A 27,160-nucleotide genomic window follows, 5' to 3' on the forward strand; every position below is an offset into this window, starting at 1 on the left:
GCCTGGAATGTAGTGCAAAAGTCACTGCCCCTCAATCTAGTAATGGGTTTGATAGATATTTCTGGATTCTCTCCCCCCCCCTTTTTTTATGTTATGGTTCCAATCTTGCTTCTCCCATTCTAGCAATTATCTATAATTTCAAAAAGTTACATGCAGTGTCAAATCATGACATGCAGCTTGGCCTGATTATCAGTAAAAAATATATATATGCTAATCAATTGCTTTGCATTCTTAGAATGGCTGGAGACATCTCATCTGACACTATTTAAGGATCTTTAACTCAGCTAACAAAGCCATGAAAGGCATGATTGGGTTCTTTCCTTATGGAAACATAGACATGGTTCTGCAAGAATCAAAATACAGTAACAGGACTGTGTTGGATACAAATAGCTCGTTACACTTCTTCCTGATTCTCTAGCTTTTTTTTTTCCCTTTCAATATATTTGTAAAAAATAGCATACCTTTCTTTAGAGATGGCATTTGCACCTCTGGGCTTCTAAAATAGATTTCCCCCGCACAAATATTAAATAGTAAACAAAATAAACTACAAATTGCTCTCCCTAAGCAGTACAAAGTGGTTTTCCCCACATAGCTTTCGTTCTAAATCCTCCCCCAAACAAATAAACAAAGCACAATCAATGAAAATCAGAGCACCGAGTAATTGGCCATGTGGCTTCTGCTTCTGCCTCCTGGTTCTTCCTGTTACCCTCCAGCAACTAAAACTTCCTGGGGGTGTCCGACTGCGGAAGGCCGCCTGGAGCTTTCCGTTCTACACAGCCCACGTTGACCTTTCTGTTGGATGTGTTTACATTTAAGGAGTCTGAGAATTTCACCGATGCTACCTGAGGAGTTTAACAAAGCTGGGCTTCAGGTGCTGTTGCACCCTCTCGAAGTATCTCCAAAGAGTATCTTCATACAACTAGCTCCCCACCCTCCCACCAAGGAGTGGATCATAGTTTTCACTACCACCACCATCGCCACTCCACAAAACACAACGTGAATTATGCAATTTCGCAATTGAAAGAGATACCCGAGCCCTAAAAATCTGGCTGGATTCCCAATTTCATTGTAAAGTTATATTTTTTTCTCCCCCCCCAAGACCCTGCCCTTTTCATACTTAGCACTTTCTGGAAGTCCTAAGCTCTCTGTAAAAAAAATAAATAAATCATTCTATATATCTGTACATATATATTTGTATATGCAGAGGGCTAAACAGCTGCATCCAGCCAGCTAGTTATTTGGTTGGAGTGTCTTCTTCACCCTCTTAACTTTGTCCCACGGTCATCTTTGCAAAGGTGGTGGCACCCTGCAAACGTGGGATGTTCTCATATTGCTATCACTCTCTCTCAAGTCTCTGAGGTATGGTACAAAAGTCTTGTTTTCCACACATACACACAAGCGGACACACACACACACACACACACACACGTGCACACATACCGACGTACATATTTATATTTTGTGTGTGGTTGCTTTTTTTTGCCCCCTTTCCACAGTTCCTCCCATTGGGAACTGTTGTTAGGAAGTGGCAGCCATAGCAGGCCTCTTTCACCTTTCAACTCTTCCTCCCTGCCGCAGGGAGACTCATCTATGTCTCTTGCTGACCCTGGCCCCCAGCTGCAACTCAGAAGGAGCCGGGGGGCTGTGGTCTGGGGTCCCAATTTTGTCCAAGCCCTCCGGTACGTCCCCCTCTCTCGGAGAAGAGCTGTTCTTGCAGAAGTCTGTCACCCAAGAAGGCATGGATAAAAAACCCCTCGGGTCAACTGAGTAGAACTGCTTGGCTTCGTTTGCTGCAGAACTCCGCGAAGAAGAGCTGGCATGGAGACTGCTGGTGCTGTTGCACTTCTTCACGAGCGCCAGGGCTTGAGATGGAGGAGGGGGCGAAAAGAGAGAAGTCAGAGAGAAGCTGCTGAGGGTCTCGGACTGCTCACTGCTGTTGCCCCCTCCCCTTAGGCTGCTCCCTATCCCTTCTTCGTCAGAAGGGTCCATGGAATCATGATAAGTACAACCGGGGCTAGTGCTTCCTCCGCTACTGTGGCTCCGCTGGTGCCTCCTGATGTTCTGGAGGGTGAAGATGCCACGGCCCCTTATGCTTTGCCTTCGAGAGGCAGGGGAAAGTGGGACCACCAAAGCTTTTTGGGTGGCTGCTGGCACTGGGCACAATACTACTGGGAGATCTAGGGTGCACTGGGGTGAGTCGCTGAGGTTTAAACTGTCTTCCAGTGTGGTCTGTAGGCTGCCTTCCGAGCTATTGCTCCGGCCATCATCAAGGGAAGTGTCACTCTCTGTGGTCTGCAAGGCCAAGAAATAACAATCAGTCTTTGTATTGAGACAAGGAACCGGGCATCAAATGCAACGTTACATGTCAACTAACAAAAGCAGATGGTTCTTCCTTGCCTCCACTTTCATCCAGCAGCACTAACTAGTTAGTACGATGACCCAGTTCTGATTCTTAGCTGCCTTAGCTGTCAGCCAGCAATATCAGTTGAGAACAACAGTGTGTTAACATTTATTTGTTGGATTTATTTATTTATTGGATTTGTATGCCGCCCCTCTCCGGAGACTCGGGGCTGCTAACAGCAACAATAAAGCAGTGTACAATAGTAGTCTGATGTTAGAAACAATTAACAATTAACAATTGCAAGGAATATGATTGACTAAAATATTTGTTTCAGTAGTGGGTTCTAAAACTCTTTAATACCCTGTTTCCCCGAAAATAAGACATACCCCGAAAGTAAGGCATGTCAGAGGTTTTGCAGAATTTGCTAATATAAGGCACCCCCCGAAAATAAGGCATAGTCAAGTTTACATACGGTACGGTGGAAAAACATACGGTACCATTCAAAGCTGTTCATAGCGGTACCGTAATAATGTGGTGTCCCCTGCTGGCCCCTTCCATCGCTTTGTACCGTCCAGTACAGCAGACACAGTCTGCTGCTGTCTCACAGCCATTACAATCTCCACTACAGTGCGTAGACTATAGTTCCTCTAGTGGCTGGAAGCTGCAATAGCGGGAGTATACTATTGTACCATATAAGTGCCGTCGTTTGTGTGTGTGGGTGCCATACTGACAGGTACTGTACTGTAATCAGTGTACCGTACGGTACACTTTCTTTGGGGGTGTCAGCTTTTCTGCCTGTGAATTTGTCTTATTTGAGAAATATAAGGCACCCCCCCCCCCAAAATAAGACGTAGCACAACTTTTGGAGCAAAAATTAATCTAAGACAGTGTCTTATTTTCAGGGAAACACAGTATCGGCTCGCGTGCTCTCTTGTGATGCTTATGTGCATATGCAGAAGTGTCCTGGGTGGGTGGGTGGAGCCTACTGCTGCGGGCACTACGGGTTTTTAGAACCAGGCCAAATTGGGAGCAAGCCAGTGCTGGTTGTTTGGTGTCTCTTCTCACACCCAATATTAGCCACAAATAGACTGATCTTCCATCAACCTGTCTTAAAATTTTCAGATATTGTCAGATATAAGGTCCACTCACACTCTGATTGTAGGCTTATCTAATAGCCAAGCCTCTTGGTTATTAGAATACATAAGTTTAATTAGAAGGCTCCCAATGTTATATAGAACTACTCTGTTTTTAAAAACCCAGATTGCATAATTTGATAAGCGTCTGAAATTTCTTTTAAATGGAGAACACAAAGTCTGTCTATTTTTTTACTCCTCATGTCTATGTAGAGTCCAACCTTGGTGGACATATGGGAGACAAAGTCATTAGGGGAACACTTACCTGGTGAATAAGTGAGGAGTTTACATTTGGAGATTGCAGTGAGGCCCAGGAAGCTTGCAGAGAGATTTTAGGAAGATTCTCTGGACAAGATACTTTCTCCTGACTTGACAGTTTAGCAGAAACAGCTGGGAGAAAAAACTCTGTTTCAACTGGCAATAGAGAATGAGGTCCAGAAAACAAGGAGGATTTGGTAAAATCAGGAGAAAGACATAAAAAAATTAAGAAATTAAGTTTACACTTTACAATTTTCTTATTGGGCAGAAATCTAAAAAGTCAAGTTAAGTTATGTTTAATGGGGAAACTACTTGCAATTATGCATCTTTTTAAAAAATATATATTTTTATTATTTTATATCGACAAACATACAAACAACATTAAACATTTATACTTATCTGTTCTACATAATAATTAATATTTAACAATTCTGGGGTTTTTTACATTATATTTCCTCAATACTAATTCCTTTTCTTTCTTTTTTTTCCTCTTATCCAATTATACAGTTTCTCCCACACTCTATAGTAGTTCTTATTTTGTTCATCCTGTAATTCATACGTTAATTTACTTAATTTAGCGCAGTCTAACATTTTGTTGATCGCCATCTCTTCGTTTGGTATCTTTTCTTGTTTCCAATTTTGTGCGAATGCCAATCTTGCTGATGTTAGTATATGTGTTATTAAATAATAGTCTTCTTTATTGTGTTGACCTCTGATTATTCCCAATAAATACATTTCTGGTTTTGTTTCTAATTTATATTCCATATTCCTTCCAACCAGCTCTGAATTCTAATCCAAATTTTTTTTTGCTTCCGGGCATAATCACCAGATGTGATAATATGTGCCTATGGCTGTTTTACACTTCCAGCATTTATTACTTGGGTGTATTTTAGCTAAACGTGCTGGTGCATAATGCCATCGGTAAAACATTTTATATAAATTTTCTTTATAAGGTATAGATAAAGTAATCTTATAATTTACTTTCCATAATTTTTCCCAGTCATCTATTTGAATTGAGTAACCAAAATTTGTCATCCATGCTATCAGGTTCTGTTTAACTATTTCTTCTATATTTTCATAATTTAATAAATACAGTGATACCTCATCTTACAAACGCCTCGTCATACAAACTTTTCGAGATACAAACCCGGGGTTTAAGATTTTTTTGCCTCTTCTTACAAACTATTTTCACCTTACAAACCCACCGCTGCTGCTGGGATGCCCCACCTCTGGACTTCCGTTGCCAGCGAAGCACCCATTTTTGCGCTGCTGGGATTCCCCTGAGGCTCCCCTCCATGGGAAACCCCACCTCCGGACTTCCGTGTTTTTGTGATGCTGCAAGGGAATCCCAGCAGGGGAATCCCAGCAGTGCAAAAACAGGCACTTTGCTGGCAACGGAAGTCCAGAGGTGGGGTTTCCCAGCGAGGGGAGCCTCAGTGAAATCGCAGCATTGCAAAAACATAGAGGTCCAGAGGTGGGGTTTCCCATGGAGGGGAGCCTCAGGGGAATCCCAGCAGTGCAAAAACGGGTGCTTCGGCTGGCAAAAGGGGTGAATTTTGGGCTTGCACGCATTAATCGCTTTTCCATTGATTCCTATGGGAAACATTGTTTCGTCTTACAAACTTTTCACTTTAAGAACCTCGTCCCGGAACCAATTAAGTTTGTAAGACAAGGTATCACTGTAATTGTACATTTTAGTAATAAATTTTTTATCTGGACCTGTAGTTTTGTTTTTGCATATTCCATATTCTACTTGCAATTATGCATCTTGCTCTTCTTAAAACTCCAGCCTTTTTCTTTGATAGCTGTTTAGGAAGCACTAATTCATTTTGCCCTCAGTTGGCACAGCTAGCAAGAAACAACTAGCATCATCCATCTCTATTGGCTGTTCTCTGGATAATTTTCCCTAAGAGAACATAGTCAACAATTTGAAAATGTGCTTTAGTATTAGACAAATTAGCACTTGCCAGCCGAGTAACACGAGGGGTTTTGGCAATATTTCAGGCTTTTCTTCACATATATCAGGGTTGCACTTTGAAATCTCTTTGGTTTTAAAATGTAAAGTAATTCTAGTTACCTTTTCACGAGGCTGAAAAGTTGTTCTAGTCATGTCTCACAAAAACAATTCATAGGGTTGTTATAAGAGACAGGAGCTATCTAAGCTGTCCTTGTGATTTTTGAAAAACAATGGGAAAATAAGTAAATTAACAGTATAATGATCAGAAGGGTGAGTTTAGACACTGAGTTAAGAGGAACACAGATGAACATATGGGAAAGAAAACATTACGATGCTTCAAAATTTACACAATTACAAAGTAAATACTTGCCTTTTACAATACAGTTTCCTTGACTACAGATAACATCTGAAACATATTGCAGATTTTCCAACTCAGTGTCTTTCAGATACCTTTCCTAGCTAATGTCCCTGATGAAAATATTGGAAATATTTGGAATATACTCAATTTAAAATGGCTATTTAAAAGGTATTTTGTTAAATGATGTACTGTATATCTGTAAACAGTACCATTTTCTATTCGTAGATCAGTGAGTGAAAAAAAGCCTTTGGAAAACATAAATTTCTGCATAACTATGTTATTTATAACTGATACATTTTTCCACGCCGGTACTGAATATATTCCATTAACGTGAAGGATATCTTTAAAAGAAAGTACCTATCTCTGTTGGGAACTGTTGTGATTCAGCCTGAGGCTCCTCAGGGACCGGCTGTAGCTCTGCCGGATCCATGCCCAGAGGAGGAGGACAGTGACCAGGAGGGGGAGGACCAGGCAGACGGGGGAGAGGAACGTCAGGAGGAGGAGGAGGGAGAGCAGCCTGAGACCCCTGGGGGGGGGGCTCTCCCCAGCTAGTAGCCTGGATTAATTGGATGACGATGCACAGGCTATAATAGACATGAGGCAGAGACGGGCAGCTCAAAGAAGGGGCCAATTAGAAAAGTATTTCCATCCCTGAATTGGCAACAGCTGGGTTTGGGTGTGGTTCTCCTCAGCAGGGTTGAAAAGGCAGGCCCGCCCTTACAGTCTTGTGGAGAGTTATCAACTGGGAGTCCTGTGACCTTGCTTCGATTCTTGGCGTCTCTGATCTTGGCTTGTGGCCTAGAAGCCTGGAAGACTTGGGGGAGGCGTGGGTTTTATTATCTCCAGAGTTGTTTTTGCCAGCAAGAATCCTGTTTTATTGCCTGGCCTTCGTGAAACCTCTGTGAAGCTTCATAGTGTTCCTGTCTGTAAGAACAGTTTTTGTTACCTGTGTTTGCTTTCAAGTATATAAACTGCCTTTGCTTTTTACCAGTGTGTCTGCCTACTCTTTTGGGTTGGTGTTGGCGTCTGGGGGGACCCAGACAGAACAGGAACCATATTAATTTAGAGTCAACTATGCAGCATTGCTTACCTTCATTGGTCTCATTATTTAGCCAAGATTGAGCTCGACTGAAAGGGACTTTCTCCATTTCATACTGGTAGTTTTCTGGAGGAAGAGAAGATCCTGTATTTGTTAAAGGGAAGAGACATTCTTCCAAGCCTGTAGAATTAGGGCTGTCTTCACCATCCTAGTCAGAATAAAAAGATATTTGTCTCATTAGTAAAAAGGAAAACAAAATTATTTAAATAAGAGGAAAACTTCCAAGGTTAAAAAAATGTATTCAGGTATCTATTTGATGCATTGTTAGAAGGCATTAAATTCCCATGGGCATTTAACCATGATATGAATGTGCCCTGTTAAGTTCTTTATTCTGATCCTTCTTTATGATATTTTTTTTGGTGTTCCCATGCTCTTTTCTGCCTTCTGGCACTCTTCAAAAAGACCTCGACTTTGTCTCAGATTGGTCTAACACCTGACAACTTCAAATATCAACCAACAAATGCTCTACCCTCCACATCGGCAAAAAGAATCCAAACCTCATATATAAACTGAATAAACAAAATCTCACAGCCATCTCCCACTCAGTAAAAGACCTTGGAATACTAGTATCAAATGACCTAAGTGCTAAAGCCCACTGCAACAATATTGCCAAAAAGGCTTGTAGAGTTGTTAACCTGATCCTACGCAACTTCTGCTCCGTCAATCTCACACTACTCACCAGAGCCTACAAAACTTTTGCCAGACCAATCCTTGAATACAGTTCATCTGTCTGGAACCCATACCATATCTTGGAAATCAACACGCTAGAAAATGTCCAAAGATACTTCACCAGAAGAGCCCTTCACTCCTCCACTCGAAACAGAATGCCCTACGAAAGCAGACTATCAATCCTAGGTCTAGAAAGCTTAGAACTACGACGCCTAAAACACGATCTAAGTATTGCCCACAAAATCATATGCTGCAACGTGAATGACTACTTCAGCTTCAACTGCAACAACACAAGAGCACGCAACAAATTCAAACTTAATATTAATTGCTCCAAGCTTGACTGTAAAAAATATGACTTTAGCAATCGAGTTGTCGAAGCGTGGAACTCATTACTGGACTCAGTAGTGTCAACCCGTAACCCCCAACGTTTCTCCCTTAGACTATCCACGATTGACCTCTCCAGGTTCCTAAGAGGTCAGTAAGGGGCGTACATAAGTGCACTAGCCTGCCTTTCATCCACTGTCCAATTGTCTCTCCTTATCTCATATATCATATATCTTTTCTTCCTTTCATATATCTTCTCCTCTACTTTTATATCTTTTCTTTATATATAATACTTCATGTCTATCCTCTTCAATATGTATTGTGTATTGGACAAAATAAATAAATAAATAAATAATAAAATAAATAAAATGTGCCCGCCGGAATAGCTGACCAATGTGTATGAATGTGACTCTCTTTCGGGCTCCAGTGCTCAGGCGCATGCTCCAGTTTCAGCACTTGGTGCCGAAAAGGTTAACCATCACTGACTTAGAGCTCCCTAAACTCTTCAATCTTGCACAAGTATGTTACTTTTGGTACTCTGTCACACACACACACCCCTTTCAGGAGGAAGAAGCAGGCAGACAAGGCAGCTCTTTAGGTAGCTTCTTATGGCCTGCAAAACAACTGATTGTTTGGCTCTAAGAACAGCGTAATAAAGCCATAAAGATTGTCCCATTTTACTGAGCTTCCATGTCACTCCACAGATCAGTTATCTGATGTGCTGCAGGAACTGCCAGAACTGTGATTGGCAGATGGATTTCCAAGAGAATTGTAAAACAGAAATGCCAACAGAGAATGTGATCAAGTGCTTTTTTAAGATGCCAAAACAGAATCTATAAAGGAGGAGAGTAATCAGAAGTCACAACCTAAACTTTTATGTCAGGGGTCTCCAACCTTGGCAACTTTAAGACGTGTGGACTTCAACTCCCAGAATTGAGAGTTAAAGTCCACAAGTTTTAAAGTTGCCAAGGTAGGAGACCCCTATTTTATGTTATGTAAGTTTAATTTTCAGGTAACTCGCTGAGGATTGATAAAACATTTAACTGAGATGTGGGGAAAGATGCTAGATGAGTAACATGAGCCGGGGTGGCGCAGCAGGTAGAGTGCTGTACTGCAGGTCACTGAAGCTGACTGTAGATCTGAAGGTCAGCGGTTCAAATCTCATCACCGGCTCAAGGTTGACTCAGCCTTCCATCCTCCCGAGGTAGGTAAAATGAGGACCCAGATTGTGGGGGCAATAGCCTAGCTCTGTTAAAAAGTGCTATTGCTAACATGTTGTAAGCCACCCTGAGTCTAAGGAGAAGGGCGGCATAAAAACCAAATAAATAAATAAATAAATAAATGAATGAATGAATGAATGAATGAATGAATAAAGAAAGAAAGAAAGAAAGAAAGAAAGAAAGAAAGGAAGCTTTATTGGAACTCTTGATTGAGGTAGTTTGCTTTATACATTCCAGTAATTGACTTCCCTTATTGAAAAGTTCTGGTGGAAAATGAATAATAATAAAAAAAAAAAATTAAAAAAAAAAAGGAAAATGAAAATGAAAATGTTCCATATGCATATATAGACTTCATGTTTCATGAAGGAATCTGTATCAAGAATAATACAATTAAAGTAGGATGAAACATGCACCCTTGTTATGGCCCTATGTGAGCTAAGGCAATGCAGTTTCCTTCAATAGTATAGTCTTAAATATTAAATTTTAATACTCTCTCGAAAGTTCTAAAACTTTATAGTTTTAAGATTCCAATTTTTGCACACTTATGTAAAATGGACCTATTTTATGCAGCCATCGATGTCATTCCAATAAAACAAGATAAACAAAAAATGTGGCTCCAGTGATCAAAAGTTTCTTACACTTGATATACAATATGGTAAATTAATTCAGAACATTTAAGAAAAAGTCCCATAGAATTTTGTCATCCTACCACCCACCACTCTTTTGACCCTGAAAAAAATGGATTCATTCAAAGGAAGGTAGCCCCTATATATATATATAAATAATTTACCTTTTCCTTAGGGCTTGGCTGGTCAAGGTTGGAACTATCTCCATCATCTCCTAGCAGGATAGAAGACTTATCAGAATTGAGCGACAAGGCCTCCATTTCAGCCAGCCGGATCTATAGTAAGGATGGGTGGGTGGATTTCAGGAAAGAAGCAGTCAAATAACACTCTTAACAGTCACATTGCTTTAGAAAAGAGATTGAAGACAAGGAAGAAGGTCATACTTGACATACTTTACAGAATCTTAACTCAATTTTACGTATCATGAAAGATTTTTAGGGTGAGATGAGGATAAACAAAAATAAAATACACTTTTCTAAGATGGACCATGTCATCTGAAGAATTCTCCATTTCATCTTCCTTGGAAGGAAAATAGGAAGCCTTTCAATCTCACCAGGTGTGGCTCCATAATATATAATGTAAATTCAGTATAACTGAGTTTACAATTAAGAGACTGAGAAATCTCTGAGAAGAATTCTTAGAAGAGAGTCTGGGGACATTGAGAAAAGGATCTTGGAATGCAGTGTTTATTTCCATCAACAGGCAGTTTATGGCTATGGTGAAGCCTTCATTTCAACAGTGATAATCATGCAATTCATTTGAAAATCATGTCGCTGTATGTCTTTTCTTTATTATTTTTCACTTTCTTTTCACTTCTTGTAATTAATTCCAATTTACTATTTTACTAGTTAGTGCTACCTATAAATTACTTATTTCCAACTTACTGACAAAAAATACATCATTCCTTGTTAATATTATTTTCATTTTCTTTTTTAAACAAAATTCTACATTATATTATAATATTCCTTCTCTTCACATCTCTCCCTCAAATTGCTGTGCTTTAATTTGCTTTCTATAACAAATAATCCCCTAAAACCACCTTCCCATCTTCTTTAAATATCATCCCTTGATGAAGGGATGAAGATATTCCTTCCCCCACTTTTCATTTTATTGGGTTGTCTTCACTTATTTTTTTTTGTATTTTTTTCCCCACTAAATAGCAGTCGCTAAAGAACTTTTCAACCTATTTTGGTATTGGTTCTTTCTTGGTTATTATTTTATCCCTACTATTATGACCTAATTTGAAGATCCTTCAATAAAGTTCTGCTTTCCTGTATTTGTGCAGAATATTTTGCTGGTATAAACAGTAGCAAAAAGTGACATGGAGAGCTGATGGCTTTGGACAGGATCTGTAACAGAATTAGTGGCAGTGTCAGCAATTAGGACTCCTTCAGACGACAGTTCATTTGGAATTAATGGAAGATATGGCTGAAGTAGATTTCCAAAATGGTAATCCACTATCATGATGTAATCTGTCACAAGGATATAAGGATGGTAATCTTCACAGCATTAAAACCACAGTATTTCCATGGAGACAATCTGCTGAACAACTACTGTTTAGAGCATTGTGGACACAATCCAGTGCCTTGTCATGTCTTGAAATGCCATCAAGATTAACAGGATTTGTGCATGCTTCTTAGTGTGCTGAATTGTGTCCAAGGATGCATAATATGAATTTTTTTTACCAAACACAGCCACCACTAATCATCTACACATTTAAAAAAGAAAAGAAAGCCAGCATCACATCACATCAAAACACAACACAACTAACAGCCACGATATCTGTACATATTATACAATTACAAACTTTGTATGAATGACACCTCTAACTAACTTAGTAAATTAGCATATGCCTAACTGAACTTCACATGAAAACATGCTTAATTGTTCCAGGAGTAATTTAGATACAACAAAAAAGCTGTAAGATTATTATGAATTGCCACCTCCAATTACAAATGGTAGATCATTTGATTAATGTTGCATTGTTACTTTGTAAGACATGAACTTCTTTTCTATTGAATACCAGGACAATAAAGCATAAAAGAAAATATCAAGCTCAAATCTACAAGCCTCTATTATATACTAATAGATCACGTGAAGACAATTAGCCATTTTGTATACCTCCAGTATGAAGTCTAAATAAATTATGTAAAAAGTTTTCTGACACCAATATTAAAATTAGAATAATACCAAGAAGAATAAAAGATTACATCAGTGAGAATATATATATTTGAACACTATAGACTGCCTAGACTACAGGATACTTAAATCTGTTAAAATATATTAAAAACCTAATTTCTGCAGATTCATAGTTTCTTCTGTGATCAAGCTGTTTTACAACTGTAAACTATTTCTCAACTTATGTTTAAATGTGTGTGAATAAATTGAGCATTTTGGAAATCAAGATCTGTGTACCACCTGTGAGCAACTAATATAAAGAAGTGAGTTTTTGAAGCAAAATGTAGTTAGAAACATTGCAACTTGTTTCTAAATATGTTCTTAAAATCAAGATTAAATTTTGTTTTGGTTTTCTCCTTGAATTATTAACACAAGTATATTGCAAGACAGGAAAATGAGTTGTATAATATGCTAACACTGGTAGATTTTGCTCTAAAATTCAGAGTGACTATTTATTTTTTTCTATAATTTTATATAATTGCACAGATTCAGATTTGCTATCATTACAAATATTTTGGGATATATAACTATTGAGTCCTTCTCACAAGTCAGCAATGCAGCTACAAATATTGACTGATTGAAAACATATTACTGGACCAAAACATGAAAAATATTAAATAACGTAAAGAGGTATTTTTTTAAAAGGGTAATTTATTAATTAAACCTGAAACATGCTCATGTTTCAGCAAATTAAAAAAATTGAAATACTCACTGTTTGGACATAAATTACTTAAGAATCCCATTGTAATGCTATAATCTGAGTTATTTCAAAAGGGGTACAAGGATGAACACCAGCTAAATATATCCTTGAACACTATCTTATGTAAATGGTTTACAGCCATTATATAATCCTACTTGTTGTTTGACAATGCCTATGGAAAAGTGATTGAAAACAATTATACTGCTGGAAATGAATTATTTTGCTTGTAGGCTTTACGGATGTGAAGGAGTCTAACCTAGCTAAAAGAAGATTCTTCAAAATGAATATGGGAAAATGTAACAGTAAAACTATATTGTTGCCAAAAAAACTTTATGAATATAGCCAAAATATTTTGATAGGCTTGAGTGACAGATGATAAAACTCGCATATAAAAAGGCACTCTTCCAGTTACTGAGGACGAATGTCAAACTTTCACTGTGTATGATGAACATGGACAGACCAGATCCAAAAGTTATTGAAGATGGATTTCTTATTTAGAAGGACTCATTATTAGAACCTGGAATGTGAGATGTATGCATACAACAAAGTGAAATTATTGAAGTGGAAATAAAGTATACTAAACAGGATACTGTATTTTAGATATGCAGTGTTCAAACTTTGCGGAAAGTCTACACCACGGTTTTTCAAAATATTAAATACTTTGCGGGTTTTTTCCCTATACCATGGTTTTTCCCACCCGATGACATCATATGTCATCGCCAAACTTTTGTCTGCCTTTAATAAATATTTTTTAAAATAAACTTTAATAAATAAACATGGTGAGTAATAATCTGAATGGTTGCTAAGGGAATGGAAAATTGCAATTTAGGGGTTTAAAGTGTTAAGGGAAGGCTTGTGATACTGTTCATAGCCAAAAATAGTGTATTTACTTCCGCATCTCTACTTTGCGGAAATTCAACTTTTGCGGGCGGTCTCGGAACACATCCCCCGCGAAAAGCGAGGGAACGCTGTAGTTGAATATGTATACTAACAATGAGCAGCAAAAAAGGATATCAAAGTTTTTGCTTTGCTACACTTTGTGTTGGGATAATATATATTAGAACTAGTGGATATGCAGTGAACATCAATGTTATACAAATGTGTGCACCTGCTACACATGCAATGGTAAAACATATTGAAGGATACTGTAATAAATTGTAAGCATCACTACATTCAACATTAAAATGTGACTCAGTATTACTAATTGATGCTTGTACTTCTTATATATTTATTTTTTGTACTTCTTACATATTCATTCATTATATATGCTTTGTCTGTAATCATATAAACGCTTTATGAAAAATAAAATAAGTAAAATAAATAAAATAAACATGGAAAGGAAATAGCAAGAAAATGATAATTAGGAGTTTAAGAAGGCCAAAAAAAAAATGACATGAAAATCCTTTCCTTTAGGTAGGACTACTCAAGATTAATCTTGGAATGAATGAAGTCAAATAAGATTAAAGGAAGATTGACATTGATACATTTCCTAAAAGGACATTATGAGACAAAATTTGCAAAGAAACTGAAATTGACTGCTGGAAAGTAAGTTACAAAAGATGAAGAGAAACAAATATACAATAAGCTTGTGAGGCATAGATCTCTGTATATATGAATTTGAAAGAAGAATGATATAAGAGGGTCTGTCAATTACTTAATGCACTAATTACTTGTGTAAGCAATATCTCTTTATGTTCTTATGAACATAATTAAACATGGAGAGCAAATGTGAAATGGATAGGCAGGTTTCAGGCAAGGCAGAATCATAAAAGACCTTGATATAAGACAGATAATGGGTTGAACAAAAGGAAGTCTTGCCCTTAATTTATTGACTATAGCAAAACCTTATGTAGATTATTCCTGGATATGTATTTATTAAAAGTAAAGATGTGGAGTGTGCTAAAGAATTAAGGAGTTTAGTTCAAGGGAAGAATACGGTGATACATTTAGACAAGTTCATGAAAGCTAAGTACAATAATGTGATCAGAATATATTGTAAGAGCAGAATAATTAAATCAATTATATTTCCAGCGGCATTGTATAGTTTGAAATTGGGTTATCCAAAACAGATGCTTTTGGATGGTGGATCTGGAGATAGTAACCGAGAGTTTCAATCCATCCTGGATCTAATCAAGACTGACAGTTCCCTTGAGATGATGTTCAGTTCATCATTTGCATGTGATAGGAGTGTGCATGTGATGATCTACAAATAACTGTTTATCAAATAGACAAGGGAATTCAATGGAAAAAAATGTAGAAGAACAGGCTCAACGACTTTAGAAAAATATGCCTGAAAGAACTACAAGGTAGATAAGCCTAAAACAGCCAGGAATCCAGCCCCATATAGAAGCACCTGTCACATTTAGAAATTATAAATGCATTATACATGAGTCATTTATATTGCATTTGGCATGTTTAAGAAATATTTTTTACACTTGTCTTACATGATAAGATGCAAATTGTTACAGAAAGGACATTGATGGAATGTGAGTCTCACATTCCATCAAAGCCAGCAGCCCAGGTTTGACACAAGAGTGCCAGGCAATGAGATGAGCTTTTGTCCTAGCTACAGCTCCCTTCAACCTAGCAGTTTGAATGCATCCAAAGGAGAGTGGATAAAAAGTAGGTACCTCTTGAGCGCTGACTCAACGACCTTGAAATGGAGATGAGCACCGCCCCCTATTGTCAGCAACGACTAGCAGGTAAGCTATATGAAAGGGGAGATGCAATGCTTTGGACAGATATGTTGGTGGCATGAAGAGTTTCTTGGATTAGATTATTTTTATCTTGGCAAGGTTTATTTTTGACAGTATAATATTTTAAATACCGTTTGGGCTATATCAGTTCATGAAAGAGTTTAAGCAAAGTGATACTTTAGGAAAGACTGAGATGCTGAATTATTCTGGAAGACTTGGATGGTAGTTGTGAAGGTCTTTCCAGCTGTACTTGTGCATGCATAACCACCTTGCTGGTGATTCCAATGGAAGTGTTGCCAGTGTAGGCAAACCATTGAGACAGACATGGAAGTCTTTAAAAGATAGTGACTTTCTTAATGAATTGACTGCAGTGCTTTGCTCACTTAATGTGCATTATGAAGCTATAAGGGAAAGAATTGTAGTGGGAGATGGGGAAAAATACTTGTATGCTTGCAATTGAATAAACATGATATTGCTGGCCTCCAGGATTCTTAGACATAAAATGATATAAAATTCCCTACTTTTGCTATCAGCCAAGTCATCTACTAATGAGACTCTTGACTTGTGAACATTCAACTGGACTTTTCTGCCCTCTGAAATCTATGCAACTAAAACATTCACATTAGTTGCAAAGTATTGACAATGAATGATTCTATTAGCTAAGATATGAAAATATGTTTGAGTCAGACTACCTAAGCTATGGTTCCTTACAACCATCACAGACTACCTAAGCTATGGTTCCTGTACGATCAAGAGATAGGAAATCTCTTTACTTCCATTTCCTGCACCTTCCACTAGCACAATTTAATTAAAAAGAGGAGCCAAAGGTTCAAAACTAAGACAAAATAAAATGGTAGCCAGCATTTTAAAAACTTGGAAGTGATTTTACCATGAACTATACTATTTTAAAGTACTTCCTAGATACCAGAAAACAGAGTGCCACTTAAAACTAAGCATAACATTTAAAAATACTCTCCAAACCTTAAAAACCATGGAACAATGCACTGTGTTCCTTTTACAAATCACTCTACAAAATGCAAAACAGAATGCTGTATTCTCTACAGAGCTAGCACTGTATCTCATCTTTCATCATGATGAAAGGTGGGTTTTTTCCCCAGATAACCTTGTCAATCTAGCTGTCTTTCCATTCAGCCTTCGGCTAACACAAATATGCCTTTTCTCTTTTGAACTAGATGCCTTCATGAAAGCATGTTAATGGCAAAATGTATATCAAAATTATCTATCACCAGGAGACAATCCAAGAAGACCTTGTGCTTAGTGTGTGTAGGTGTGTTCTGAAAAGCATGGGGTGCCCCCTCCCGTATCCTCGCACGCAGGTTACCTCTTGCTTGTCATGGTTACACTTCTCGCACATGGCCGGCGAGGAGTAATGATGGTAGACGGAGCCCGATAGGTTATCGATGATCATTAACTCCCCGTCGAAGGAGTCCTTAATTATTAAAGACACACTGTCCAGCCATAAGTTCTCCTAGGGGACAAGAAAGGGGGAGGATGGGAGACATTATTTTAAGAACTCCACGTTTTTGCTTGTTTTAGTGTTCTTTTGCATAATGTGGTTATCTTCTGCCGCTTTCACTCGTGCTGGTTAATGCTGTTAATACAGTCCTAAAGAACACGAGTAAACGAGGCAGAATATAGCCCTGCACAATGATGTAAAATGAAGGGGTCAGATGGATATTGGGCGGAAACCTGTTATAGAACCTCATAGGTGTTCCTCAAGTTACTTTGCTAAGTAATTTTGTGTTTTGCTATTGCATTCCACTACTGTACCTTAGGCCTGCCTCGTGGTATCTTTTTAAATTTTATTTTTCAACTTTTTACAAAATCCAGATTTCATTCTATTCAGCACTAATTGGTGTTTTAAGTTCTGACTTCGTGAGAATTTTTCAGTATACCAGAACTCCTAGCCTAGAACTGAATCTTTGCTTAAATATCAATGTTTTCCATCATAACTCTTAGTCTACACTCTTCTAAGCTATCTTTGTTCTCCCAAATAAATGTGCCAAAAACTTGCTAGCAGCAAGGAAAAATGCTCCGCCTACCTGTGCTGGAGAGTAACATGTCATGCATAGATGTCCTTCAGAATCCTTTCTCCCACCTCCTCCATCTTGTCCAGGATTCAGTGAGCTTGTGCTATGAGGGCACAATCCATGTGCCATCTCAAGCTCAATTTCCGCATCCATTTCCGCGTCCTCCTGTGCTTCCTTGTTGCTGTCATCTAGGTGCTTCATAAGGACAGCTACTACAACATTGATGAGGACAAATTGGGCTGTGAGCACGAAGCTAACAAAGTAGAGTGGAGAGATGAACTGAAGGTTGCTCAGGCAGCTCCGATCATCGTGAGTGCAGTCACGTAGCGTATCCTTGAGGAATTAAGTTAGGCCAAAAAAAGTGAAAAACAAAAAGAAAGGAAACCAAACAACTCCCCATACAACACAAATACATAAGCACAAAACACAGAGAAAAGGGGAAAAGTTATTTTTAAAAAATGAAGACAGAAATTAGCTGCTTTCTGAATCAAAATGTTTAAGCAAGGCTCAAGATGTATGATATATCTGGAGGTGGGCTGCTACGGTGGAATGGTGACGCGTTCTTGCCTCCGTGGCTCTGAGTGCTAGCTCGAGTCCAGCGCAATCCTGCTACTGCACCTGTTGTGGTTAGCTCTGGCCCAGCTCCTGCCTCAAGGACTGTGGATGTGGGGGAGACATCCACCTGCTGCAGGCCTGTTTTGCCCCTGGTGGAATCTGCCGATAAAGGCTCCTCTGACCAAGAAGACATGAGTGACAGGGAGGAGGAGAGTGGGGCAGACAGCTCAGAAGGAGATCAATTATCTAGCTCCTCCTTGGATTCAGAACAAGAGTTAATGATACTGCCACGCATGCGGAGAGCGATGCATAGGCAACAACAACTGAGAGATTATTATCAAAGAAAATGAGGCCACCTGTGGTTGGGTGGGGCTGTGGTAATTAGTGAGGCTGCTATAAATAGCAGCCTGTGGGTTTGGCCATTGTGGAGGATTATCTGATCGTTGTGTTTCGTGCCTGCTTTACTGACTTCGACTTTTTGTGTGCTGGATTTCCCCCCGCTTTGAAACTAAACCAGAGCAAAGTGTGTTTCACTTTGGGAAAGAAGAAGGACTGTGAATTGCCTCACAGCTGCAAACTAAGTATCACAGAACTGATAAGGGACTTGTACAAATTACCAGTTTGGTTGTACAAATTACCAGAGTGCTCTTTGCTATACCAAAAGAGGGCTTAGTTTAAGTGACTTTTCATTATAAAGAACATTGTTTTGAATTTTCAAACTTGTGTGTGTCTGCAATTTGTACCTGTGAATTTTTGGGAGGAGTCTACCAGAGAGCCCAGCAGAACAGCACCTGGGCAGGGAATGAAATTGCTCACGGACATGCCCATGGTGCCCCTGCATGTCTGTGTGTGATTTCGCTCCCTGCTCAGGTGCAGTAGCAGGATTCCACTGGACTCCGCTAGCACTCAGAACCACGGGTGTGAACATGCGTCACCGTTCCACCTTAGCACCCCACCTCTGGATATATCTGATGTATTATATTTCTGGAAACAGAATTTTCTCACTCCAACCTCTATTACATTAATTCTATCCCTGTCTGGATCCACAAGAAATCTGTCACATAGGTAAGTCCCAATTAACTACGAAATGATATCCCTTTTTATCTTAGAGCATATGAATAGAAAGTAATGCAGCAATGACATATTTAGCCCTGTCCCTTGTCCCAATGTTCTATTGAGACAGAGCATTTTGTACTTTGAGATATATATTTCATAGCACTGAGCATTTAATATGAAATGTGAATATTTTACTGACTGGAGTCTGTGCCAAAGTGTCACTTTAACGAACGCAGTTATGTGAATTTGATACTTTCCTGCACTGGGTCCAAATTATGACAGATATGGGATAGTGATCCTACTGAGCAAGATAATATGAGTGAGTATCAGTATGAAACAGAGAATTTATGAGGGCTGTCTTAGCCAAATCATAACATTTCGTCCAACGAGTTGGTCTAATTTCGTAATACTACAGTACTCAAAATCCATTTGCTACCAAAATGTTATGTTTTAGACCTCGTTTTACGAGATGGTTGACTGTAGCTATCCCAGTGGAAGTGCCTTTCGAGAAAGCACATGCATGCCCAGAGGTTCTCTAGGGGCTCCGAGCAACTGCTCCAAATCTAAAAGCAGCTGGGGCTTTTTTTTATGGCCTTGAGGAACAGATTCACAGAGGCACTTTGTGTGTTATGCATCTCCTCAAATGATTTCCCAGGCTCGATATTCTTCAGCTTTAATGGAACCATAAAAAGAATTGTATTGCCATAGGTCTTATACGATGCTCCAAGTATGAGAGTTTGCTTATGTGGTGTCTTAATATGGTGCTATCCCTTCCCTTCCCTCTTGCCTATTCAGGAATTCCCACTCCACACAAGCTCTAAAAATATTGCAAAAAATTCATCCCATTCCCAAATGATGGGATACAGTAGTGGGTTCCTACCAGTACGGATCATTGCATGCAGCTCCATGTCTCTGGTGTACCTGTGCACGTCTGACTGAGAATTTGATTCTGTGCATGGGCAGAAAACAAAATCTCACGAGGGGATACATGTGTGTGTGAGATTTCGGCAATTTTTTTTTTGCTTCTGCGCATGCACACGCAGGTGCATGCTCACACACGCACACATTCTCTCGTGAGATTTTGCTTCCTGCACATGTACTGAAGTAAAGTCTCAATTGGACATGTGCATGGGCATGCCAGAGACACAGAACTGTGTGCAATTATCCATACCGATATGATCCCACTACTGATGGGATAGATGTATCATGCCAGGTTCTGTCTCTCGTTATCAATAACATTCTACCACTTTTTGTAATGCCAGGCATTTGCAGTCCAATGATTGGATATTTGCAATGTAGAAATCCATATATATTTCTATATTTTTATATATATATATATATATATATATATATATATATATATATATATAAACACACACACACACACATACATATACATATATATATATATATACATATATATGTCAAATGTTTTTTTTAGCTGGAATTTTAAAATTAAGGGAGACTAGGATAGTCCCATTTCGGCATTGTTCTGGCCTCATCAGCTAGCCACACCGTTCCTTACTGGGATTTGATCCTGTGGACTCTGCCTTGTAAGGCAGAGACTTAGCAGAGGTGCTATCAGATCATATCCCTTCCAGCTGTGTACCAGGGAGGGGCTATATGTTTTTTTTATGTCGGATCACCCTGGTATATTTCAAGGAACGTCATTAGTTTTCGTAGATTTTCATGGGTATATGTATGTAGATTGTTCTGAGTTTATTTACTATATTTACAGCAGCACGAAGCTTACAACTTCAGCCTGATGATGGTGAATGTGATTTCACCGAAACGTCGCATAGACATGCAAAATATTACACGGGGCAAAACCCGAACACAGAACAATCTACACACACATATATATATATATGTCACATGTTTTTTTGCTGAATTTGAAAATTAAGGGAGACTAGGATAGATAGATATATATTCATTCATTCATTCATTCATTCATTCATTCATTCATTCATTCATTCATTCATTCATTCAATTTTTATGCCGCCCTTCTCCTTAGACTCAGGGCAGCTTACAACATGTTAGCAATAGCACTTTTTAAGAAAGCCAGCATATTGCCCCCACAATCCGGGTCCTCATTTTACCCTCCTCAGAAGGATTGAAGGCTGAGTCAACCTTGAGCTGGTGATGAGATTTGAACTGCTGACCACAGGTCTACAGTCAACTTCAGTGGCCTGCAGTGCAACACTCTACCTGCTGCGCCACCCTGGTTCATTTACATATACATATACATAGTATGCTTTAAGCTCACCATAAGACCCTGGCAACTTTCCTTTCGTTTCCATTTCAGGACACTATTCATGACAGCACGAAAACATTTCTCCAGAAATGGCCCCAATTACCTTCATAATGCCATTCCAGTTATCACCAGTGGAGACCTGGAAAAGTGTGAGGAAGGCCATTCCAAAATTCTCAAAGGTGGCATGGCGGCTCATTCCTTCACATGGGTTCTCATCGTTGCATACTGGAAAAAAGGGATTCAGGGATAGAAAAGGCAGTTTATAAATTTCAATCTTGTCTTTATAGTACAGTGGTACCTCATCATACGAACTTAATTGGTTCCAGGAGGAGGTTCGTAAGGTGAAAAGTTTGTAAGATGAAACAATGTTTCCCATAGGAATCAATGTAAAAGCAAATAATGCGTGCAAATCCTTCAGGAAAATTCCAAACTTTAGAAGGGAGGCGAACAGAGGGCAGGGAGGAGCAGCTAAAGGGGGCGGGTGGAAGAAGCAAGGCTAGGCTAAAGGGTGAGTGGGAAGGAAGAAAGGCAAGGGGGGCGCCCCTCCCTTTTCTTTCTTCAAAAGACACTGTTTGAGTGCTTTTGCAAGCATGCAAAATCTTTACTCCTCCAAGCTGCCCCTCCCTTTTCTTTCTTAAAAAGACACAGTTTCAGTGCCTTTGCAAGCATGCAAAATCTTTACTCCTCCAAGCTGCCCCTCCCTTTTCTTTCTTAAAAAGACACAGTTTCAGTGCCTTTGCAAGCATGCAAAATCTTTACTCCTCCAAGCTGCCCCTCCCCTTTCTTTCTTAAAAAGACACAGTTTCAGTGCCTTTGCAAGCATGCAAAATCTTTACTCCTCCAAGCTGCCCCTCCCTTTTCTTTCTTAAAAAGACACAGTTTCAGTGCCTTTGCAAGCATGCAAAATCTTTACTCCTCCAAGCTGCCCCTCCCTTTTCTTTCTTCAAAAAAAGGGGGAAAAAGAAACCCCTTCATCCCAGCAGCAGCTGCTTGGGTTCGTAAGGTGAAAATAGTTCGGAAGAAGAGGCAAAAAAATCTTAAACACCGGGTTCGTATCTTGAAAAGTTCGTTAGAAGAGCCGTTCGTAAGATGAGGTACCACTGTATATGCAAACCTAGAAAGAAGATTGATCGAATGCAGGGCTCTCCAACCTTTGCAACTTTAAGACTTGTGAACTTCAACTCTCAGAATTCCTCAGCCAGAGAGTTGAAGTCCACAAGTCTTAAAATTGCCAAGGTTGGAGAGCCCTGATCTAATCAACATACCTATAAAAGAACCAGGATGAGAAGATACCCTTCTATTTTTTCCAAAATGCAAATATGTTCTATGAGTGTATACAGTAGAATTTCTGGTCACGAATGCTTCTGACCCCAACCAAAATGGGTTCTGACCAAAATTTCCCCTTCCATGCCATTTTTGTTTGGTAAGTGCCAAATTTCTAAAATTAGGTTCTGGTCATGACCAAATCGGTTTGTGATCAAAGTTATGGAACCAATTATGATTGTGACCAGAGGTTCTACTGTACAAAGCTAGTTTCAAATAATAATAATAATTAATAATAATAATAATAATAATAATAATAACAACGTGTCTTATTTTCCACACATCTGCTTTATAATCTCCTTCTCTTTCTCCAAGACTTATTTCTCTGTTGCTTTTAGATTACACTTATTAAAAAAATGTTTCCTTAAAAAGAATAAGCATGCATGTGCAATCAACAAATACGTTATTAAATGTAGGAAGAGTGACCAAAATAAGTGACTGAACTTCCATTCAAATTCTAATGTATTTCAAGATTTATAAAGCTGTCAAATAATGTGATTTGGGCAGTGTCCAGCATTAAAAATAAATTAAAAAGCCATATAACAATAACCCAATATAACATATAAATAAAACTTACACATAAGAGAATAACCAAAATGGGAGGACACTCAATTGGCTCCTAATGTCTAACAGAAGACACAGGTTTAGTGGCTTCCCTAAAGTTTAGCAAAATAGCATCTGTTGCATCTCAGAGAGGGGGGAGGAGAGAGATATAGTTTCAAGAACAGGAGCAACCACAGAAAAGCCACGCTCTCTAGATTCCATAAGACGACAAACTCTAAAAGATGGAACCTGAGGCAGATTCTCCCTATGGAGAACATGGCTGGACAGATTTATTTATTGGATTTGTATGCCGCCCCTCTTCGTGGACTCGGTAGATGTTCTTGGTAGAAGGCGGTCCCTCAAGGAACCTGGTCCTATACTATGTAGGGTTTTAAAGTGATAATCAGCACCTTGAAGCATACCAGAAGTCTATTGGAAATCAGTTAGGTTTGTAGAATATGGTCTACATTGCCATAATAAGATGTGTCCATAACTCTCTGTACTGTTACGTTCTGGACCCACTGAAGATTCCAGAGGATTTGGATTCCAGAGCAGTCTCATGTGGAAGGTATAGCTATAGGCCAACTGGGCGGTGACCAAGGTGTGATTGACCATGAGTAGGGCCACCTGGTTCAGGAATGAGTGCAACTGGCAGATAAGGTGCACTTATGTAAATTGAGCCTTGGGCACAGCTGCCACCTGCTCATCAAGCAGGAGCCCCCAGATAGCACATCAAGTCTGAATGGGGTAATGTCACCCCATCCAGAATCAAATATGGACATTTTGTAACTCCTGGATCTGGAGGACTCAAAGAGATTAGTAAATGACTATTTCTGTTGCTTTCTCAGTGCACAAGCCAAAATGTGATTGAGAACAAGACAGAAGCAGTTCAATAGAAAGATGGAAATAATGAGACAATCTATCTAGTTCAATGTGGTACTTAAGTTTATTTCATACATGTTTACTGCAATTACTGTAAAATCTGGCTATTATCACCAAAGGCAAATGGCTTATAAAGCTATTATAACTATATAGGTTTAGCCCTGGATTTCTGAAAAGCAGGTTATAAAATAGGATTTGATGGGGTAAAATCCATTGACTCCTTGTTCCTTGGTTATTATTACCATTTAACTGTTTTAAAATAAACTACGCTTAAAGGAAAAAGAGATGAATTTTTCTTAAAATAATTCTCTTTAATAATCTCCCATGTAAAGATAAAACAAAGACACAAGGAAATTAGATGTTAGAAATAAAAAATATTTTTTACCCTTCCCCGGCTCCAGAGAAGCCTTTTGAGCCTGGGGAGGGTGAAACTTCTGGGACCACCAGAAGTTGGGAAACAGGCCATTTCCAGCCTCCAGAGGGCCTCTGGGGGGCTAAGGAATCTGTTTTTGCCCTCCCCAGGCATTGAATTATGGGTGTGGGAACTCATGCATGAAATGAGTACTCCAAGATCTTTGACTGAGTGAGGGTCTTCTGCGAGTTCAGTTTGTCCAAGTGTGTATTTAGTATTAGGATTCTTTTTACCAATGTTTAGGACAGAGCATTTGTTGAATGAGATTTGCAGTTGCCAATTGTTAGACCATTCAGCTACATGGTCAAGGTCCTTCTGAAGGGTAGAAGTATTATCGGAGGTATTAAATAGCTTAACATCATCAGCAAAGAGAACACAATTGCTTGTAATATTGTCACAGAGATCATTTATGTAGAGTATAAAGAGAGTAGGTCCTAGGACACTGCCTTGGGGAACATCACTGTTAACTGGAGCAGGATTAGATATGGCATTAACTATTTTGACCACCTGTTTTCTGTTTTACAGGAACACTGATATCCAATTGTGCAGTGGTCTTGAAATGCCATAAGATTTTAGTTTCATAAGAAGTTTGTCGTGAACTACAGTACTGAATCAAAGGCTTTGCAAAAGTCTATGTAGATTGCATCGATTGATTCTCAGGTTTCTCAACCTTTCTAATGCCGCAACCCCTTAATACAGTTCCTCGTGTTGTGATGACCCCCCAATAATAAGTCTAGCACTAATTCTCCCAACAGAGATTTAAGCTGATTGGCAGGAAGGTCAGAGGGAAACCCCCACTGTAAATGCCTGATTGGTTGAATTGTAAAAATATATTCCAAGGCGCCAGAATAGAAGCTTTAGTTTCTAACACCATGGGAAATTTGTCTTTTCCCATGGTCTTAGGCGACCCCTGTGAAATGGTTGTTACACCCCAAAAGGATCCCAACCCCCAGGTTGAGAACGACTGGCTTAGACTAATTGTGGGCAATATGCAAGAGGAATCCCTGACATACTAAATTTTTTAATAAGATGAAAACAATCAGAAATATATTCAGACCCTTCAACTAAAATGAAACATTATTGGTGTTGTATCCTGAAATGGCTACCTTGTATTTCCTGTAAATAGTTTGTTCCGTCTTCCAGCGCTGTCTGAGCCGAAGCAGGAAGTCGCTCCTGATTGGCTCAGACGCGGCTGGCTCTTGCTTTGGCGGGAGCCGCAAATGTATAAAAGAAGCGGCTTTTCCAAGCAGAGTCAGTCGGTACTCGCTGAATTGTCACTTTGCCTTGCTGAGCTGTCACTTGTTCTCTGAGCTGAATAAAAGTACCGATTTGCTTGAACCCTGTCTCTGGGTCTACTTCACTGGCGACGAACGGACGGAAGAAACATCGCGTGCAACATGAACAAAGTCCAGATCGGCCAGGCTCCGGAACTCTTCGACCCCGAAAAAACGTCCTGGGACGAATACATGGCCACCTTCGAGATCTTCCTCGAGGCGGCAGGGATACAGGACGCCGAAGCCGATCGCAGACGGGCTATCTTTCTGAATTACTGCGGCCCAGAAATCCGTGGCCTTGCCCAGACTCTCACCGACCCGCAGCCAGCAAGAACCGTAGCTTGGGACGTCCTACAGGAAAAGCTAGCGAGCCATTTCAAACCGACCAAACCAGCCATGGTTTTTCGGCATCAGTTTTCCATGATGGCTCAGAAGGAAACTGAATCAATCAACCAGTTTACAACGCGACTTCGGACGGTACTTGCTCAATGCAAGTTTAAAGACCCGGAAGCTCGCCTCACCGATGCCCTGGTTTTCGGCATGAGAAGCAGCCATGAATTGCAAATTACAAACAGTAGTCCTTTATTTGAAGATATGAATGACTGTAATTTGTTTGATATGAATGATTGTCCATTCGGAATCCAGTATAAAAATATACAAAAAAGGAGACAGTAGAACAAACAGACTTGCATGTATGGTATTGAATTACTATCCTCAAAATGCATTATATTTCTATTTAAATCATAGGAATTATTTCTAAATTAGCATATTATTTTTGTAATTCCTCCCTCTTTGTGCGGGTGTGGGTGATGTACTTGGTGTTGGTAATTCCGCTTTTCCTCTATGACAAACCTTCATGCTGGAAAACTTACCAAGTTTGCCAAAAAGCTCCACTCCTAGAGCAGCATAGATGAAAAAAAGGAGCATGAAGAGGAGTCCAAGATTACCAACCTGTAAGTAAATCAAATTAATGTCAAATAATTCATATGATCCTTAGGAAAAAACAACCACGACCCTATTTTGAAAAAAAGAAAAAGACAAACGCATGAATTTACACAATTTGCAGTTCAAGTGTTCACCAGGGTCTGACAATATAATTGGGCAATTCAAAGCACACATGGAACATGCACTTCTGGATGTGCACAAAGCGCAAAAGGTTTGGGTGAAAGTCCATCAGAAGTTGTTACCAAATTATACAATTTAGTGTGATAAGGAAAAAATAAGTAAATAAAAATTCTTATGAAATTAAGT

General features: G+C 39.2%; 1 protein-coding gene across 1 annotated transcript in view; it reads right to left on the reverse strand.

Annotated features, from left to right (window-relative positions):
* Positions 1 to 1,584: 1,584 nt before the first annotated feature.
* Positions 1,585 to 27,160, reverse strand: part of CACNA1I (calcium voltage-gated channel subunit alpha1 I) — a 495,583-nt gene continuing 470,007 nt past the window's right edge. The window contains exons 30-37 of the mRNA XM_070754808.1: positions 26,782 to 26,860; positions 21,579 to 21,700; positions 17,623 to 17,943; positions 16,902 to 17,048; positions 10,150 to 10,260; positions 7,138 to 7,294; positions 3,740 to 3,888; positions 1,585 to 2,292 (exon numbers count right to left, since the gene is read on the reverse strand). Of these exons, the coding sequence (XP_070610909.1) occupies positions 1,585 to 2,292; positions 3,740 to 3,888; positions 7,138 to 7,294; positions 10,150 to 10,260; positions 16,902 to 17,048; positions 17,623 to 17,943; positions 21,579 to 21,700; positions 26,782 to 26,860 (1,794 nt within the window). The remainder of the gene's footprint in view (positions 2,293 to 3,739; positions 3,889 to 7,137; positions 7,295 to 10,149; positions 10,261 to 16,901; positions 17,049 to 17,622; positions 17,944 to 21,578; positions 21,701 to 26,781; positions 26,861 to 27,160) is intronic.

Source organism: Erythrolamprus reginae, chromosome 6, assembly GCF_031021105.1.
Source record: "Erythrolamprus reginae isolate rEryReg1 chromosome 6, rEryReg1.hap1, whole genome shotgun sequence".
Taxonomy (NCBI): Eukaryota; Metazoa; Chordata; class Lepidosauria; order Squamata; family Dipsadidae; genus Erythrolamprus; species Erythrolamprus reginae.